At 43.8% G+C, this 19,708-nt stretch overlaps 1 protein-coding gene across 5 annotated transcripts in view; it reads right to left on the reverse strand.

Annotated features, from left to right (window-relative positions):
• COL19A1 (collagen type XIX alpha 1 chain) overlaps positions 1-19,708 on the reverse strand; it is an 885,342-nt gene that overhangs the window by 81,867 nt on the left and 783,767 nt on the right. For 3 of the 5 annotated variants that reach the window (XM_033936698.1, XM_033936697.1, XM_033936700.1), the window contains exons 49-51: positions 18,818-18,853; positions 15,201-15,275; positions 8,491-8,557 (exon numbers count right to left, since the gene is read on the reverse strand). In XM_033936698.1, the coding sequence (XP_033792589.1) occupies positions 8,491-8,557; positions 15,201-15,275; positions 18,818-18,853 (178 nt within the window). Of the gene's footprint in view, positions 1-5,257; positions 6,451-8,490; positions 8,558-15,200; positions 15,276-18,817; positions 18,854-19,708 lie in introns of those variants that run through there. The other 2 variants (XM_033936701.1, XM_033936699.1) reach the window with 2 other exon arrangements.

Genomic DNA, 19,708 nt, shown 5'->3' on the forward strand with positions numbered 1-19,708 from the left:
CTGGCCGACCCCCACGACCCCCCCCCCCCCCTTCCCCGTACCTTTGGAAGTTGGCCGGACAGACGGGAGCCAAACCCGCCTGTCCGGCAGGCAGCCAACGAAGGAATGAGGCCGGATTGGCCCATCCGTCCTAAAGCTCCGCCTACTGGTGGGGCCTAAGGCGCGTGGGCCAATCAGAATAGGCCCTGGAGCCTTAGGTCCCACCTGGGGGCGCGGCCTGAGACACATGTTTGGCCCATGTGCCTCAGGCCGCGCCCCCAGGTGGGACCTAAGGCTCCAGGGCCTATTCTGATTGGCCCACGCGCCTTAGGCCCCACCAGTAGGCGGAGCTTTAGGACGGATGGGCCAATCTGGCCTCATTCCTTCGTTGGCTGCCTGCCGGACAGGCGGGTTTGGCTCCCGTCTGTCCGGCCAACTTCCAAAGGTACGGGGAAGGGGGGTGGGGGGGGGGTCGTGGGGGTCGGCCAGGGGGGTCGCGGGTCGGCTGGGGGGGAGGGGGGTTTGCGTCGAGGGCAGGAGGGCCTGGGATCCCTCCTGCCCGTAATGTAGTGCGGGGTGGGGTTAGGGGGTCGCCGTGGCCAGGAGGGTTTGGGCTCCCTTCTGGCCCAACTACACAAAGTACGGGGAAGGCGGGTGGGGGTGTCGTGGGGGTCGGCCAGGGGGGTCGCGGGTCGGCTGGGGGACGGGCGGAGGTTCTTGGGGGGGGGGCGGTCGTTGGGGGGAGGGGGTTTGCGTCGAGGGCAGGAGGGCCTGGGATCCCTCCTGCCCGTAATGTAGTGCGGGGTGGGGTTAGGGGGTCGCCGTGGCCAGGAGGGTTTGGGCTCCCTCCTGGCCCGATATTGTTGGGGAGTCGGCGGTCCTTCGGGGTGAGGGTGCGAGTGGTCCTGCCGGGGGGGGGATGTATCGGACGTCGGGGAGTCGGCCGGGCAAGAGGGCTTGGGCTCCCTCTTGCTCCGATCGTGGATGCGGGTGCGGGTGGGAGCGCGTGCGAGCGGTCGTTCGGGGTGGGGGTGCGAGCGGTCCTGCTGGGGGGGTGAATCGGGCGTCGGGCGGGGTGGGAACTATGTTTAAAAATTTTTGTATACCGCGCTCAGGCATATAACGCGCGAGGGGTATGCGCGGTACGTAAAATCACGTATAACGCGCGCGTTATATCCGCGAAAATACGGTAATAAGGGCCCAAAATCAGAACTACCAACATCAATTACTGAAAGGAAGGAAATGTCCAAGTCTAAAAGAATGACATACTTAGTCCTGTTTCAATCACAGCTTGGTGACAAAAAGTGCTCTGATTGAGTGGATGACCATTTCAGGGATTAAGGCGTGACGCCTCCTTAATCCCCCAGTGGTTGCTGTCCTCCTCCTCTGAATGTGAAACTGGAAAGGAATATCAGGCTTTTTGATAACGTCAGGAATTATGGGCAGCATGCAGATATTTCAGAAGCATTTACTGTTGACTGTTTGCTAATGCATTTGGTGTGGTTAGATTGGAACTATGAGCAGGGGTCTGCAGCCACAAAGAGTAAGAAGTACCTTTTTCTTTTCTATTCTGTTTTGATACCAGAGTTCCTTTCTGTCCTTTAGTTTTTGTTATTATTTTTGTTTATACTCTGCCTTGAAAGTTTGTCTCTGGGAATTTAATAAAATTCAATAAAACCTGAAACCTGAATAGCCTAGTAATGCAGTGGACTGTAGATCAAGGGGCCCAGGTTCAAACTGAGTTTTAACATCTTTTTAAAATTTTTTCTTTTAAATTGTGTGCCCTCTAGGAACAGAAATATACCTACTGGGCCTAAATACAGAGAGGGGCATAATCGAAAAGGACGTCTAAGTCCGTTTACGTCCAACTCGCAAGTCGTCCAAAGTAAAAAACAGCCTAAGACACATTTTCGAAAAATACGTCCAAAATTTTTTTGTTTTGAAAACCATCTAATTATACATCCTGCCAATCTGATCATCCAAGCCGCTAAATCGTCCATCTTTATACCACATTTCCATCCAACTTTTCGTCCAAGTCCAAAACGCCTAGAACAAGCCCTGTTGGACGTGGGAGGGGCCTGCAAAGTGATGGACTGCACACCCAGACATGCCACCTAAATAGTGGGGTACCTTACAGGGCACTGCTATGAACTTCACAAAAAGGGTGCCTTGTCTTCTCCTCACTACAGCTCCCTTATAGGTTACGGTGAGCCCCCCCAAAACCACCTCCAGATTCCCCTAGACCCACTTATCTACCACCCCAATAGTCCTTATGGCTGTAGTAGCCACTTATATGCCAGTAAAAAAAAGGTTTTAGGGGTATATAGGGGAGTGCACAGGTTTATGTATCAATGCAGTGATTACAGGGGCTTACAGGCATGGGTCCTCCTCTCTATGGGTCTCTAACCCACCCCCAAGACGACTTAAGCTGCCTCTGTGCTGGATGACTAGGCTTTCCTATGCCAGGCTGCCAGGTGATGATGGTCTGGAGGCTGAATTTTAAAGGTGTGATTAATATTTTTATGGGGGTGGGGGGGGGGTCGGTGATCACTGGGGTAGTGTGTGGGGGGTCTGTGTTATGTGTTTTCAGTGCTTTTCTGGCAAGGTTAGGTGGGTTTTTGTGACTTAGACCATGTTTTACATGGTTTAAGTCACAACGTCCAAGTTCCATCGATCGTGGGCCTGTATAACTTTCAGTTATACATGACGTATGAGGAGAGACTGGAAGCCCTGAATATGTATACCCTAGAGGAAAGGAGAGACGGGGAGATATAATTCAGACGTTCAAATACTTGAAGGGTATTAACGTAGAACAAAATCTTTTCCAGAGAAAGGAAAATGGTAAAACCAGAGGATATAATTTGAGGTTGAGGGGTGGTAGATTCAGGGGCAATGCTAGGAAATTCTACTTTACGGAGAGGGTAGTGGATGCATGGAATGCGCTCCCGAGAGAGGTGGTGGAGAGTAAAACTGTGACTGAGTTCAAAGAAGCGTGGGATAAACACAGAAGATTTAGAATCAGAAAATAATATTAAATATTGAACTAAGGCTAGTACTGGGCAGACTTGCACGGTCTGTGTCTGTATATGGCCGTTTGGTGGAGGATGGGCTGGGGAGGGTTTCAATGGCTGGGAGGGTGTAGATAGGCTGGAGTAATTCTTAACAGAGATTTCGGCAGTTGGAACCCACACAGTACTGGGTAAAGCTTTGGATTCTTGCCCAGAAATAGCTAAGAAGAAAAAATTAAAAAATTTAAATTGAATCAGGTTGGGCAGATTGGATGGACCTGCTACCTGCATTCCTGAAGGTTATTGATGTGGTGTGTATTCAGGTATAGTAGGGTTTTTTTTGTCTGTTCCTGGAGAACTCACAATTACAAAAAAAAAAAAAGAAAGAGTTAAAGTGGGATTTGATCTTGTTTTTCTTCAAGCTAAGAAGGAAATTAAAGTACATATTGGGGTCCCAGATGATAAAACATTGTAAGGGTGGACTTGGGTATTGGAGGTGGGGACGTGTCCTATGCTTTATGATTGTAATATTTAGAATTGATTTCATCTCCTGTATCTTGTATCCTATTTTCTTGTATGCGAATAGATATAATTATGCAATAGATTGTGTGTAAATTTCCTAAGGATTAACCATTTGCTTTTGTTTCTAATATCACAACTTGGCAGGTCTGTGATTAAAATTAAAATTCAATAAAATTAAAAAAATTTGATCCTGGGTCTCGTGGTTTACAGTCCACTGCATTAACTACTGGGCTGCCCTTGTGCTCTGCATGGATGTCTGTGTGGCCATTTTCTAAGAATGCTGCCATATAGATGTCCATGTTCCCTGTTTCTCTTGTTCATAATGTGGAGGTTCCTGTTTATAAAATGGCTGTTCATGCTTGATATCTGCAGCACATGGATGTATTTTCAAATAGGAAATCTTGACATATTTCTTGTTCGAAAATTTGTGTGAGAGATATCCATTTGGGATGCTCTCATGTGGATGCCCCTATTCTGATGTGGACATCCTTTTGAAAAGGTCCCTCTAAGTAATAAAGATACAAAAGTTAAATTTTCATCAACAACTCTAATTGTAAAGTCTACTGTAGTAGGAAGATGAATCTACCAATTAGATAAAAGATCCAAAGTAATGTAAACAAAAAAGTAAAAGTTCATGATTATAGTTAAATAAACCCCAGTCATTCTTAAGGTAGTGTACCTAAGATGGCCTAAAATGTTCTAGTCTCTGTTAAGCTGTCTTCAGAAACAGGAATAACATCTTTATTATTCCAAAACAAAGTCAATTGTGATAGCTCAAAAAATATACTTGGAACTCGTATTAAAACATACTCAGAGTACACTTACAGGAAAACTTTAAAAGAAAAAACAGGCCCCAAATTAAAGGAACTTAGGCTGAAACGAAAAAAAAACCTGTTTTACCTCCTCTGTGCGGCCTTAGCCACATTCAGAAATGCACATATTTGAGAAGCTAGAAAACACTGTTTCCTATGCCTAAAATAAAGTTTCAAAATATAATTTATATAAATGTTAGTAGTTCTACAGTCTAAGGCAAGCATAAAATATTTCTATGGATATTACATTTTATGGGGGTAATTGAATAAATGATTTTGGGAATTAGTTAAAATTCAAAGAAAGGGTAAAGGGGATGGGACTCTAACCACTGGGCCACTCCTCCACTGACTCAAGAAGTAAAAAATTGACTCTCTCTTCAAACATAAAAGTCCACAAATTTGTAATTTGTCTCATGCAAAATTAACCTGATTTGTATATTGAATGAGACAGTCACATGCCAAAATATAGTTTTTAAAGTTTATTTTCAGCTGTACATAATATGTCTATTACATATACACATATATTTCATATAACATTACAACTTGAATTGGGTTTCTAAACTTTCTAACATTCATTACTAACTGCTAGTTAAATCAGATTTAGCTCATAGCTCTGACACGTATAATGTGCTCAGGTAGAATTTAATACAAACTTGTTGACAGTTTTTGAGGTAATGTTTATACATTCTTATGTCAGGTAAGGGGCAATTCTATAACTGGATGTCTGCAGTTAAGCACCTAACGACACGCTGTAGGAGCCTATTCTATATAGGAACCTAGGCATCTAGATTCCATTATAGAATACTAATGTAACTGACTATCAATTGGCCTAAAATTTATTTATTCATTCAATTTTCTATACCGTTTTCTCCCAAGGGAGCTCGGAATGGTTTACATGACTGTATTCAGGTACTCAAGCATTTATCCATGGAGGGCTCACAATGTACCTGGGCAATGGGGGGATTAAATGACTTGCCCAGTGTCACAAGGAGCAGCCTGGGTTTGAACCCACAACCTCAGGGTACTGATGCTGTAGCTTTAACCATTGCTTGTACTTACACTAACTGAGTTATGCCCATTTCTACCACCTAAATAAGGTAGAAGTGGGCATAATCTACAGCTCCGTAAATCACATGATATGGACTATATTGGCACTGAAAAAAGCACTATGCTATAAACTGCGCATTTCATAGAATAATGCTTATGCCCAGGAACAGTGACTAAATTTAAGTATTGCCATTTGTACCAACGAAAATGTGGTGCAAATGCCTATGCCTACACTTAGGGCTCTTTTTACGAAGGCGCGCTAGCGGTTTAACACGTGTAATAGCACGCGCTAAACCGCCAGCTGCGCTAGCCGCTACCGCCTCCTCTTGAACAGGCGGTAGTTTTCCGGCTAGCGCGGGGCTTAGTGCTTGATTAAAGGCCGCTAATGCAACTTCGTAAAAGGAGCCCCTTAGGCACAGAGGCCCTAATTCTGTAATTACACATGCACTTTAAAGGAATGAACCAATCCGCCCATGGCCCACTTATTTCCACTCCCCATTTTTTGACTCATGCCCAAATTTACATATGTAATTCTTAATTGATTCTAATTAATGCCAATAATTGCTTGTTCAATTAAGTTACATGCGCAATTTGAGTACCTGACCAAAACTGCATGCGCAGGTTTGGCACTTTTTACAGAATTAGGGGATAGGTAGGAGCCCAGCCCATGCTCCACCCATATGCTCTCCCCCTTGCAAATCTGCACCGTTTATGTTAAAGGTTTTTTTGCAGAATAGCACATAAGTGCACAAATACTCGTAAAATTCTAGTGTTCTAAACGTTTATGTGCATAACGTACATCTTAATGTGAATGTCTAGGTTACAGAATTGCCCTAATACACTGTAGATCACTTACATTTCAGTACAGTTCTGCTTTTTACAATAATGCGATTATAGTGAATATTTTTTTGGTTTACATTCACAGCTTTAACAACATGTCCCCTTGCCCACTTATCATATTATTTATTGATGTGCAGAGGGTAATCATAAATTCCAGTGCACTGCTTCTCAATTACTGGAGCATCTGAGCACTTCTCATTTGTAAACAAAACTACATTACGTTCATGGTTCTCCCATTTAATCTGTTGGCAGAGTAGGTTCAAGTTTGAAAGCCATTGATTTTAGGTAATTTACTTTACAAAATGCATTTAAAGAAATGCCTAAAGCAGTAATTACCTCCTATTAGAATACTCGCAGAAATAATTATTTAGCACTAAGATCAGATTTATTTGGTAATTTTCTTCAATGCGCCACCTGGGAAGTAAATTATTTCAAGCACACTGCAATTTAGATACTACAATTAAGCACTACTATCATCATTTGCTGTTTTAAAAATGATTTTTGCTATTTTTTTTTTTATAAATCAGCTGTGAAATTTTATCAGCTACCATGTCCCTCCTCAAATTATTATGGAACCATGTCAGTATTTACAGTTCACTTAATGTGTTCTGTAATTAGTATGTCATTTTAGTACTGTATCCAAGGCCACTTATTGTCTTTTTGGTTATATCAGCCCTTTTATGCTGTACAGTACAGTCTGTGCACCTGTCACATCCTTCCCACCTATGTATAATGAGATCTACTCTGAAATACAAGCTATGACAATTTATAGTTTTCACCCATCACATTTTCTGGTGACATTTAACTCCCCCCTCCCACTTTTTAAAATAGATCTTTTGACAATTTGGATAAAAATGGTCAAGTGTTCAGTTTTTCTTATTAACTGACACTAATCACATTAGTTGTCAAGTATATTTTTTTATGATGAATAATTACGGTACAATATATTTGCTGAGTACTACAGAGATGCTAATAATTTTCCAAGGTGACTAATGGACTGGCCCTGCCAGTTGAATTAAGCTACTTCATCTCTGTCTTCATATTTTACTTAAGTGGCAGTGATTTTGCCACCGTCTGTATACAACACTGCGCTTTCTTAACATACAAATAGTCTTGATTTCACACCTCATGAGGCAAAAGCTTACAGGCCATATAAAACCTCAGGTACAATCTTGCCTTATGTTGAAGACAAGCGACCCTCCAATTTCATTGTGTTTTAACTTCTGCTAGGCACTTAGGAGGCAATTCTATATCAGGGTGCCACCATTTAGGGTCTCATATTACAGCAGTTAGTGAGCCGGTGCTATAAGAACACTTACACACATAAATAAACTTAGAATATTAGCATAAACTCACATCAAAGCGGCAAAATGTAGGTGTGAACATTTAATGACAAGTCTATCGGCTCCTTTCACTAAGCTGCGCTAGCATTTTTAGTGCGTGCGCTAACCCCGTGCTACACATAAAATACTAACGCCAGCTCTATGGAGGTGTTAGTGTATAGCGCTTGCGGGGCTTAGTAAAAGGAGCCCTATGACTTGTATAAATGCTAGCGCATAAGTGTGACAGTTACACTATGTAAATGTTGGCCCTGCCTATGTGCCCCTCTAACAATTTCATGCTATGCTATTTTAGTGCATAATTATAGAACACTTAGGCATTCTACTGCCATTTACACGTACCCGTATGAATGACAATATTCTATAAATTAAAGCATGCATAAAGATGTTTAAATTTAGACCATCTATGGGGAATTTAGGAAACACCTAAAAACATATCTGTTCCTAAAGTACGTAGGCAGCTGCACTGCAAAATCTTTCCCCACAATAACTGACCGCTAAACTTTAACTCTGTTAGTACTACTCAATCTGTAACATTTTTTAATTATTGTAAACCGCATAGAACTTCACGGTCCTGCGGTATATAAACTGTTATAATTATTATAGAATGGGGGAGTTAAGTCTGGTAACGAGCATTTTCCAACAGGAAATATCCAGTATATATAACACAAAAGTGACTAAATAATACATTACTTAATACTGTTAAATGGGAAATCAAGGCTTAATTTAATACAAGCCCTGACCATTAATAGATTCTTCTCATATTTCACCAACAGAAAATTATTGCTGTGATAAGAGTCCAAGATATAGATACCAATAGTCTGTATTAATTACATTAGTGGAAATTCTTACAACAGTTTTTTTTTAGGTGAGGCCTACAGAGATAAGTGGTCAAAGGTATTCAATATTGACATTTCATTGTGCAGCAAAGAACTTTCTTACCTTCAAAAACCCTGAGAACTTCTTGTTTGATATACTTTTTTATATCTTCAAATGAAACAGTGTCAGTCTAAGGGAGAAGCAAGGATCTGATGTTAGTCCTCAAAGATATAAAAATAAAAGAGCACAGATCACAACAGTATCAAGTCTCCAAGCACTGACCTATATTGAGTATCTGGATTTAGATTTAAGAGTTGGTAAGTCATCTTTCTAAATCCAAGCTCAAGAAGTGCAGGAATAACCTAATGGGTAGAGCAGGGGACTGTGATCCAGGTTCAATTCCCAGTCTGGCTTCTAATGAACTTGGGCAACTCACTTCACTCTTCACTGCTTCAGGTATAAACTTAAGGTATAAGCCCTCTAGAGACAGGGAAAATATCTTTTGCATTTGATACTACCACAGTCTATGCTGTAACTCACTTTGAGCTAACGTGGTGAAATGTGTAACCAAAGCCTGTAATCTAAAAGCGAGTGATAGGCACATCCTCATTTCATGATGTTTTGTTAAGTTTATTTTGTGCATGTCTTGTTTTCTTTCTTAAGATGTTTAGTTTTTTAGGCAGGGTATAACTTTTAAAAATGAATGAATGAATAAATATTGCTTTTGTTCACTTTCACACCTATTTATGCATGTTCTATAACAGTTGTCAGATAATGTTTGAGCACAGCACAAATGAATGCTAACCATAAAGAACTAGATTCAGTAAATGCCTCTGAAAAAACAGTGCCAAAAATGGCAAGGAACGCTATTCTATAAATGGTGCTCCGAGTTGAGTGTCCGTTACAGAACAGTGCTTGGAGTCAGTTTCTGTGCTGAATTTTGGTCATGAGAATTTATGCCAACTAAACCTGGTGTGCAAGTTAGGCACGAATTCTTCAGATTCTATAACACTGTGTGCATCTTGAAAGAATGCCCCAACCTGCCCAACCCCCTCCAATGGCCACTCCCCTTTTGGATTGTGTGTCATGTCTTTTGTATGCGCAATGCTAGAGGATAGGCTGCAGCAAGATGCATGTGTAAATCCCAATAGAGGAGAATTTGTCCTTGAAGAAGCCTTGTTCAGGGGAAAAACTGAAGGCCAAGGTAGATTTTGTTTTCAATATTAGGACTCTACAGGGTAAGGCAAATTAAAAAAGTAACCCCTTAGAGTTTTGTTCCTGCTTTCTCAGCACCCACTTGGAATTTCAAAGGAAAACATTTATGCTGAATGGAATGAGATAATCTTTAAAGACAGCAAAGTTACAGACTTTTTAGCATGACCACTCATCAATTTTTGTGCCATTAAAAATTTAAGTTTTGCACGGACGCCTAATGACTCCTACCTGAAAAGTCGGCATGGTCAGGAGTGGAGAATAGGCATGTTTGACTTAGGCATCGCTAGGCATCTGTGTTAGGTGCAGGTAAATTAGGCTAGGAAAACACTGGCCTAATTAATAGCACCTACCACTAGGACGTCTAGTGACCCCTAAGCCTGCTTAGGTGCCATTAGGTATCATTCTATGGTTGATTGACAACTGAGCCAACCAGCGCTCACAAGTTAGGCATCGTTTATAGAATGTTCATAGTGACTGCACGATCCTGATACACTGTTAATTGTAGTGACATTTTATTGTGTTTTAACTTGAACATTTTTAATACACAAAAATCACTAGGTAGTAATGCTAAAATGCCAGTAACATCAACACAGCTTAAGATAGTTAAATGTTGATCAATAGTAATACTAAATATGATGATTATATATGTATGTGAAATTCTTGTTTAAATCCAAAGTGGTGGCTTGCTGAGAAAATGGCAAAAAAAAAATGAACATTTACTTTGTTGCTGAAGATGGAAGATTCATGAGTGCCACTTTGGGGGACTAACCAATACAGATAAGTGCTTTTTTTGGTGTTTGTTAATATGTATATATGTGCTATGATACTAAATCACCTATTGTTAGGCTCACTTTGTTTAAGAGTAAAAGCAGTCAATGTTCACTGTGCAGAGATAACAGATCTCAAGTGTCTGCAGTTAAACCTCAGAGCGAATCTGCCTTACTGATTTTGAGTTGCGTGTGGAAAGCTATACCGCTGCTCGGCACTATGGCAGATCACTGATGGTCTGATAGTGATTATCTTTGACAAAATCCTTTACCTTCTAAAGAAGCCCGATATAATGTGATTTTGGGCGAAACGGAGATCTTCCGTCGGATCGGATTGTATTTACTGAGCGGGCTGGATTGAGACGTTCGACCCAAGTTAAGTACTTTTCTAATTTAAAAATAATTTAAGAAATAAATAACAACGTTAAAATTTTTTTTTTATATATATACAAGCACTTTAATATCAACAATAATTAAATCTGTTCACTAGAACTGTCTCTTTGGATTAACATATGATCAATGATAGTCTGCATATAAGTCCTTCTTTATGATTCGCTCTGAGGTTTGACTGCAGACACTTGAGATCTGTTTTCTGTGCACAGTGAACATTGACTGCTTTTACTCTTAAACAAAGTAAGCTTAACAATAGGTGATTTAGTGTGACTTAGCACATATACAGACTCTTCAAAATATTGTGTATGATAACATTTATCCTTTAAAGATATAAGGAGTCCATTTATAAAACTGCATCAGATGCTCACATATGCTTAATGCAGCAAAAAATACTGTGGGACATGCTCAGGCATCCTGAAATAACCTTAAACATCTGTGCACGCTGTGTGCCAAATCAAGTTTTTTAAAAATTGGATTAGGAGCTGATTTATACCATTGTTTAGTTTTATGCCCAGAGAGAGAGAGAGAGAGAGAGAAAGAGAGAGAGGGGGGGAGGGGCTTTCTTTAAATACTATTAAAGAGTTTAATTTACCTATATCCTGTGGGTTACCCGTATTTATGAAGACTAAGCCCTGCTCATGCTACTACAGTATTCATATTTTAGATGGATCATGAAGATTGCATAGAGACGGTCAGCACAAACATCTTCCTTATCTATTTAGATTTATGATGTTGGGAGAAGACAAGCCATTCATAAATTTGAACACTAATATTGCTTTAGGATTAGGAATCAAATATAAATCAGAATTTTAGACATTCTAATAATTTTGATGAACTAGCAGTAGAATGATCAAAAATGTCTCATATATGCTACTGCTGCAATAAATACTTCAGACAGAGAAACAACCTGTTATAATATATGGACCTGAAATCTGGGGCATTTTATGGGCTGTAACAGGGATAGACCATTTCATATGTTTTTAAGATCATTGCTAGGCCTAACTGTTTCTGCTTAGAATTCTTTTTCTGAGACTAGAAGCAGCATATACTTCAGTTTGGCAGTAGTCCAAAAATAACTCAGTGGTGGATGTATATAATTGTGCAGGAGTTATTCAGACTATCTGATTAGTGCTATACATAGAAGGTGAAGTACATGAAAAGACTTTCAAACCATCTGGCTGAGATAAATCTCTATGCTGAATTCAATATTACATAACAATCACACAATTTTAAACATAGTAATAACAGATAAAGGACATTTGGCCTACTTTGTCTATCCACTTGTCCCTGCTTATATATTTTAAGGATGTTTCTCAGCTATCAATACAAGCTGACCATTTGGTTCTAATCATCACCATTCTTCTCCTGTAATAAAGCATTTTTGTTGGGTTTTGGTATTTTTATTTACCGTATTTTCACGCAAATAACGCGCACCCGTGTAAAACGCGCACACGGGTATAGCGCGCAGAAATCACGATGATATGTACAAAAACATTTGTATACCGCGCTCACGGGTATACCGCGCATGATGCCCGACGCTCCTTTCGCCCGCCCTGACTTTCCGTGCGCTGTCCCGACTCTCCGTTCACCCCCCCTGACTTCCGTGCACTGCCCTGACTTTCCGTGCACTGTCCCGACTCTCCGTTCACCCCCCTGACTTCCGTGCACTGCCCTGACTTTCCGTGCGCTGTCCCGACTCTCCGTTCACCCCCCCTGACTTCCGTGCACTGCCCTGACTTTCCGTGCGCTGTCCCGACTCTCCGTTCACCCCCCTGACTTCCGTGCACTGCCCTGACTTTCCGTGCGCTGTCCCGACTCTCCGTTCACCCCCCCTGACTTTCCGTGCACTGTCCCCCCTTGAAGTCCTGTCCCCCCTTGAAGGTCTGTCCCCATCCTGAAAGCCTGATGCCCCCCCCGACGTCCGATACATCCCCCCCCCCCCGGCAGGACCACTCGCACCCCCACCCCGAAGGACCGCCGACTCCCCAACAATATCGGGCCAGGAGGGAGCCCAAACCCTCCTGGCCACGGCGACCCCCTAACCCCACCCCGCACTACATTATGGGCAGGAGGGATCCCAGGCCCTCCTGCCCTCGACGCAAACCCCCTCCCCCCAACGACCGCCCCCCCCCAAGAACCTCCGCCCGTCCCCCAGCCGACCCGCGACCCCCCTGGCCGACCCCCACGACACCCCCACCCGCCTTCCCCGTACCTTTGTGTAGTTGGGCCAGAAGGGAGCCCAAACCCTCCTGGCCACGGCGACCCCCTAACCCCACCCCGCACTACATTACGGGCAGGAGGGATCCCAGGCCCTCCTGCCCTCGACGCAAACCCCCCCCCCCCCCAACGACCGCCCCCCCCAAGAACCTCCGACCGCCCCCCCAGCCGACCCGCGACCCCCCTGGCCGACCCCCACGACCCCCCACCCCCCTTCCCCATACCTTTGGTAGTTGGCCGGACAGACGGGAGCCAAACCCGCCTGTCCGGCAGGCAGCCAACGAAGGAATGAGGCCGGATTGGCCCATCCGTCCTAAAGCTCCGCCTACTGGTGGGGCCTAAGGCGCGTGGGCCAATCAGAATAGGCCCTGGAGCCTTAGGTCCCACCTGGGGGCGCGGCCTGAGGCACATGGTCGGGTTGGGCCCATGTGCCTCAGGCCACGCCCCCAGGTGGGACCTAAGGCTCCAGGGCCTATTCTGATTGGCCCACGCGCCTTAGGCCCCACCAGTAGGCGGAGCTTTAGGACGGATGGGCCAATCCGGCCTCATTCCTTCGTTGGCTGCCTGCCGGACAGGCGGGTTTGGCTCCCGTCTGTCCGGCCAACTACCAAAGGTACGGGGAAGGGGGGTGGGGGGGTCGTGGGGGTCGGCCAGGGGGGTCGCGGGTCGGCTGGTGGGGCGGTCGGAGGTTCTTGGGGGGGGCGGTCGTTGGGGGGGGGGAGGGGGGTTTGCGTCGAGGGCAGGAGGGCCTGGGATCCCTCCTGCCCGTAATGTAGTGCGGAGTGGGGTTAGGGGGTCGCCGTGGCCAGGAGGGTTTGGGCTCCCTTCTGGCCCGATATTGTCGGGAAGTCGGCGGTCCTTCGGGGTGGGGGTGCGAGTGGTCCTGCCGGGGGGGATGTATCGGACGTCGGGGAGTCTGCCGGGCAAGAGGGCTTGGGCTCCCTCTTGCTCCGATCGTGGGTGCGGGTGGGAGCGCGTGCGAGCGGTCGTTCGGGGTGGGGGTGCGAGTGGTCCTGCCGGGGGGGGATGTATCGGACATCGGGGAGTCGGCCGGGCAAGAGGGCTTGGGCTCCCTCTTGCTCCGATCGTGGATGCGGGTGCGGGTGGGAGCGCGTGCGAGCGGTCGTTCGGGGTGGGGGTGCGAGCGGTCCTGCTGGGGGGGTGAATCGGGCATCGGGCGGGGTGGGAACTATGTTTAAAAACTTTTGTATACCGCGCTCACGCATATAACGCGCGAGGGGTATGCGCGGTAGGTAAAAACGCGTATAACGCGCGCGTTATATGCGTGAAAATACGGTATTTGATTTTGTTCCCCAGCTTGACTCCATTATTGTAGAAAGATTGGATATAAGCATGACATTTATCTTATTTGTCTTTACCTGGAAAATCCAACCAAGCTAGCTTGTGAACACTTCCAGGTAACCTGCCATCTTTCCCAATCATAACTAAAAAATATACAAAGCCCTGATACTGGTGGCATAGCCAGGACTGGTTTTTTTTTATAGAGCCTGAGATTAATATGGCTGAGCACATTTCATACGGATGTTGACACAACAAAACAAAAAGGAAGACCCAATGTTCCACAGTAAAAACAATCCAAAGATAAAAACAAAAGACTGTGGATGTGGATGTTCTGAAAGATGATTTATTATTCACTCTTCATAATAAAAATACAAATAAAAGGCTGAATTTGTAATACACATATGATTGTCCTGCCATACCCAACACGGTCTGTGTTTCGGCGAGACCACCTTCCTCAGGGGTCTAGATGATGTAGGGTACACAGATAAAAATATGAGCTAAAAACAATGTACGTGTCTTTGAGCAGAAAAACAAAGATGGCTTGAAGCAAGCAGAGTGGCGCGTAAAATCGTAGTGGATTTCTATGAACAATTCTAGGAATTCTATGAACATTGGAGCAGCATCCAAGCATTTAACACTCCAGGCCGTGGTAGAAACCTCTACCACAGATTAGTAAAAGTGAGATTTTTCAATGGACAGAAAAGTAGTGCTCCATGTGTAGAATCAGACAAATAATTAATCCTCTGATCTTTCATTGTAACTTGGTCCAGGTTTTTGAAGAGTAAATGTGTGAAGTTTGGAAAACAGCTCTTCATAAGAGGTTAAAATTTATTGTAGGGTTTTCTTTTGCATCCTAACTGGTACAGTTTTATTGTACTATTATGACACATACAAAATGAGTGAATATTTAATGCAATTAAAAATAGATTAGGTTCTTACCTTGAGAATATCTTTTCCAGTAGATAGGAATGGTTTGCTGAACCTTAGGGTACTCTGCCCATTCTCATGAGCATTCTGCAGAAAGAGATCAATCACAGCTTTTGAAACCTCCTCCTTCTCCCAGGAGTCTGCTGCCCACTTCAGTTCATTCCAAAGCATGCAAAAGCTCTAGACAAGATAAGGAGGGCCAGGGGAACTCCCTGAAACCATGGTTTTGATCTGCTTATATAATGCTATAATAGTCAATAATGAAACTGTAATGTATAAATAAATGAACATTAACACTGAACAGTAAAACCCATCAAATAAAAGCAATAGCTCAATTGTCAATTGGAGCTCAATTGTCTCTTTAGATTCTGTTACAAGCTAAATCTGAACCCATAGTCCAACCGACGATACCGGGGCTTTGTTGGGCTCTAGATTCTTCTTATTGCACCAATACTGAAAAGTATCCCACTATTTCTATGGCAGCCACCATTGAGCCCATAACCTGTAGGTAGTGCCACACTGTAGGTGCAGGTTGGGGCAGTAGGTTCGTAATTTTCCCCCAAAGATTCAGTCTGTGTGCCTCTGGTAGAAAAAGTCGACCTTCCACCATGTTGAAGAGAACTCCCATGTATTCCAAAGACTGAGTGGTAACTAATTGGCTCTTTTGAAAGTTTACAATCCAGCCCAGACTCTGTAAAGTTTGCACAACTGCCACCACTGCTCTGTCTCCCTCTTCTTAAGAGGGGGCTCTGAGCCAGCCATCTAGATAATGATGAATCAGCTAGCCCACCCTGTGGAGGTGAGCGCTACCACCACCATCACTTTGGTGAATGTTTGGGGTGCCATTGCCAGCCTAAATAGTAGCTCTGAGAATTGATAGCGATTCTCCAACACATGAAATCTCAGGAACTTTGTGTGCTGGGAAAATTGGAATGTGGAGATAAGTCTCTGTCAAATCCAGACTGGCTAGAAACTCTCCCCACTGGACCACTGCAATGACAGATCTCACTGTCTCTATATGGAAACATGGAACCCTCAGGATCACATTGAAATGTTTGAGATCCAGAATGGATCTCATGAGCACCACGAAGGAATACTAATGGCGCCTAAACAGCCTACACTCCAGCCCCTGACAAGATAGTATATTGAGTATCTGCCCAAGCCTGAGTTTTCTTCTAGAACTGGTTCTATGGCTTGAATATCCAGCAATCTCTTTAACGTTGCCTGGATTTGGACCACCCAATCTGGTTGACCTGCTGGAGAATCCACGAATCAGTCGGACAGAGGGTATACAAATTGTATTTTGTAACCTTCTCTGACAATATCCAAGACCTAAAGATCTGTTGTTATGCTTTCCCAGGCCTCCAGAAAGTCCTTGAGCCTACCCCCAATCTTCTGAAAGGTAGCTGGAGGCCTAGCATCATTGTGGCTTTTTGGCTGCCATGGTTACCTGGAACCTGCTTTTTCCAGCTTCTGGAATATCTCTGTCTGGAACCTTGATAGGTTCTCTGAATTGAGCTTCCTGAGGCATACTGGCAAAAATGTCAGGACCCCCAAAAGGAGCTCTGGTTCAGACTTTTAGCTGCTTAAGATTTGATGTCTGGTAAAAAGACTTGGGATGATGTTCTTGCACACTGGCCATAAGATCATCCAGGTCTTTGCCAAAAAGCATCTGTCCCTTGAAGGGGAGCCTGCTAAGTATAGCCTTGGAAGTTGAATTGCTTGCTCATTGTCTGATCCACAGCAAGGGTTCATGCGGACATAGAGTATGTAGAAACTCATACCATGACTCTAATTACATCATAAAATGCATCAGCCATATAGTCCACCCCTGCCAGCATGAGCTGAGGTAATGGCTCAGCTGCTGTCATGTCCAGGGTTTGCAGCCATGAATGGCAGGCACGTGCTATGAAAGAAGCAGCTGACACCACCTTAACTCCCAGGGCTAGGGCCTCAAACTGTCTCCTGAGGACCATATCCACTCTGCGGTCCTGTGTATCCTTTAGCACAACTCCTCCCTCACTGGATAAGGACATACATTTAGTCATCTGTGTCACCAGGAAGTCTACCTTTGGCACAGCAAACATTTGCTGGAACATTTTATCCAGAGGATACCCCCTAGTGATGGCTTTCACCCCTTTGACAGTGGCTTCTGGGACTTCCCAGGGCTCTAACTAGGAGTTTCATGTCTGGGTGCCACAGAAAGGACATGGACTAAGATTGGACCCCACTCAAAAGAGAACACTGAGATGACTGGGGCTGAGGCAGATCAATCTTGAGCTCATGCAGACTCATTAATAATGTCTGGCAAGGCCAAAGACTTGAACAGCTATCGTGTGGAGGGCTCCTTTCCCGGGTCCATTGCTGGGACTCCATCCTGATCCTCAACATAGGAGGCTGACTTTCCCATCAGGGATGCCTCACTTTGAGACAGTAATGAGATCAAGATTGAACTTTTGTCCCCCGAATCCCTGTCTGACTGAAGATCAGAGTTAGGGAAGAGCTCCGCTACCATAAAAGAAGCACTCTGAGGATTCTTAGAGCACTGAGGGTCGCTCTTCAGTGGACCTAAATTGTGTATTTTGGCAGAGCACATATGCCTGCCAAAGCAGATTAATGAGCTCTGGGGAAAGACCTAAGTAGGCAACTCTTCTTCCTCTTTAGAAGGGAGGAGACACCTCTTTGGCTGTGGAGCCTCTGTGCCACTTTTCCGGGGCTCCTGGAGAAATTTTCATTCCCCTAACAGGATCCAAATCTAAACTTGAATTTCCCACATCCCCGCTTCGCTCGACGCTTCACGTGGCACAAGGATCTTCCGACACCCATTGTTCTCAAACATGGAATGATATAGGGGTATTAGAGTCAATGGACTCCATCGCTGGCACTTTGGAAGCAAAATGAGGTATTTTGGAAAAATTTGATAACTTAGAAAAAAACAGCAGGAAAATCCAAGATGTTCACCACTGGTGAATTTTAGTGCTAAAAAACAGCTTAAAATCACCTCAGAGCTGACCAAAAACTTCAAAAAAAAAATAAGATTTTAGGGGAGGGGACCAACTATAGAAACAGTTAAAAACAGCTTTTGAAGATGCCCCTGGTTCTTCCTACAGGCTATCAAAACCTTACTCACAGACCATGTGCTGGGGAAATGGTGCTGCTGTTGCCTGCTTCAGCTCTTCTCAGGTGTAGCTGCTCTAGGAGAGGCCTTTTGCTTCCAGTTACTCAGTCATTTCACTGGGATCATCAAGCTGCTACTTGGACCTCCACGGACCAGCCTTCAACCCCCTGCACCCCACCCCCCCGGTCTCACAAAAACAGGGGAGACATAACACACCCCGAAGGAATGCTATTAGCGCCTAAACAGCCTGCGCTCCAGCCCTTGACCAAGTCAAAGGGGCGAGCAAACCCAGGGAAATGAACCCTGAGCTCCACTAAACTTCAGCAGGCTGACTAAAACAGACCCCCAAAGGATATACCTGCCAGCTGCAGATTTAAAATATGTTCCTTTCCCCACAGGCAGAGTAGATCCTTACCAAAAAGGATCTCTGAATTCACGAAATAGACCATGACTATAGCAAAATAAAAAAAGAAATAAACCAAGCAGATCAGAAGACACCTTTCATACTCACCTGCAAAAAAGAGAAACTGAAGGGGGCAGCAGACTCCTGGAGAAGGAGAAAGTTTTAAAAGCTGTGATTGGCATCTTTCTGTATGCTTGCGAGAACAGAGTATCCTAAGGTTCACTATACCATTCCTATTGCATTGGAAATAACAAATGTATGCTTTCTAATTACTTTTAAACACTGACGGATGCACAAGTACTTCTTTTAAAGTAGCAAAGATATTTCTTGAGTTAATGAATATTTTATTGCTAGACAACAAATACAGTTTACACTACAGTATGATCATCTGAATTTGGATTACATTACTAACCTTTTCGAAATCTAAGCAGGCCAATTGAAATTCAGGTGCTATCGTTATTTCCTTGTTCAAAGAGCTTACAGCCTATATTGTACATCAGAAGATGGGAGGTAAAATAATTTACTCAAATGGAAGGTGCAAGATTTGAATCCCGCCTTTGCTGTTCTCAGCATACGGCTCTACACTCTAGGCTATTCCTCCATACCACACACATTTACATGCGCACATTTGAACCATTATAATCTTGGTTATATCTAAGGAGAGTCTTATGAGATTATACTGATATCTGTGTGTTTTGTGGTTTGGGTATTGGCTATAGCTTAAGGTACATGCCTGAAATTTTGGGGATGCAAAACGACTTAGGAAGGGATGTGACTTTTGCACTTTGGATGCTTGGGAAATAATTAATGAAGTAGTATGTTGGAAAGAAATGGCGAGAGTAGGAGAATAAATTGGACTCTATGGAGAACTATAAAATCAGGGCAATTAGAATCTGTTAGTTTCTACTTGTATACTGAATATATATTGCTGGTCTGTAGTTATACATAATTATTTAATAACTGGCCTATATTAATATATTCAAGAAAAACCAAAAGTGA

This window comes from Geotrypetes seraphini, chromosome 3, assembly GCF_902459505.1.
Source record: "Geotrypetes seraphini chromosome 3, aGeoSer1.1, whole genome shotgun sequence".
Classification (NCBI taxonomy): domain Eukaryota; kingdom Metazoa; phylum Chordata; class Amphibia; order Gymnophiona; family Dermophiidae; genus Geotrypetes; species Geotrypetes seraphini.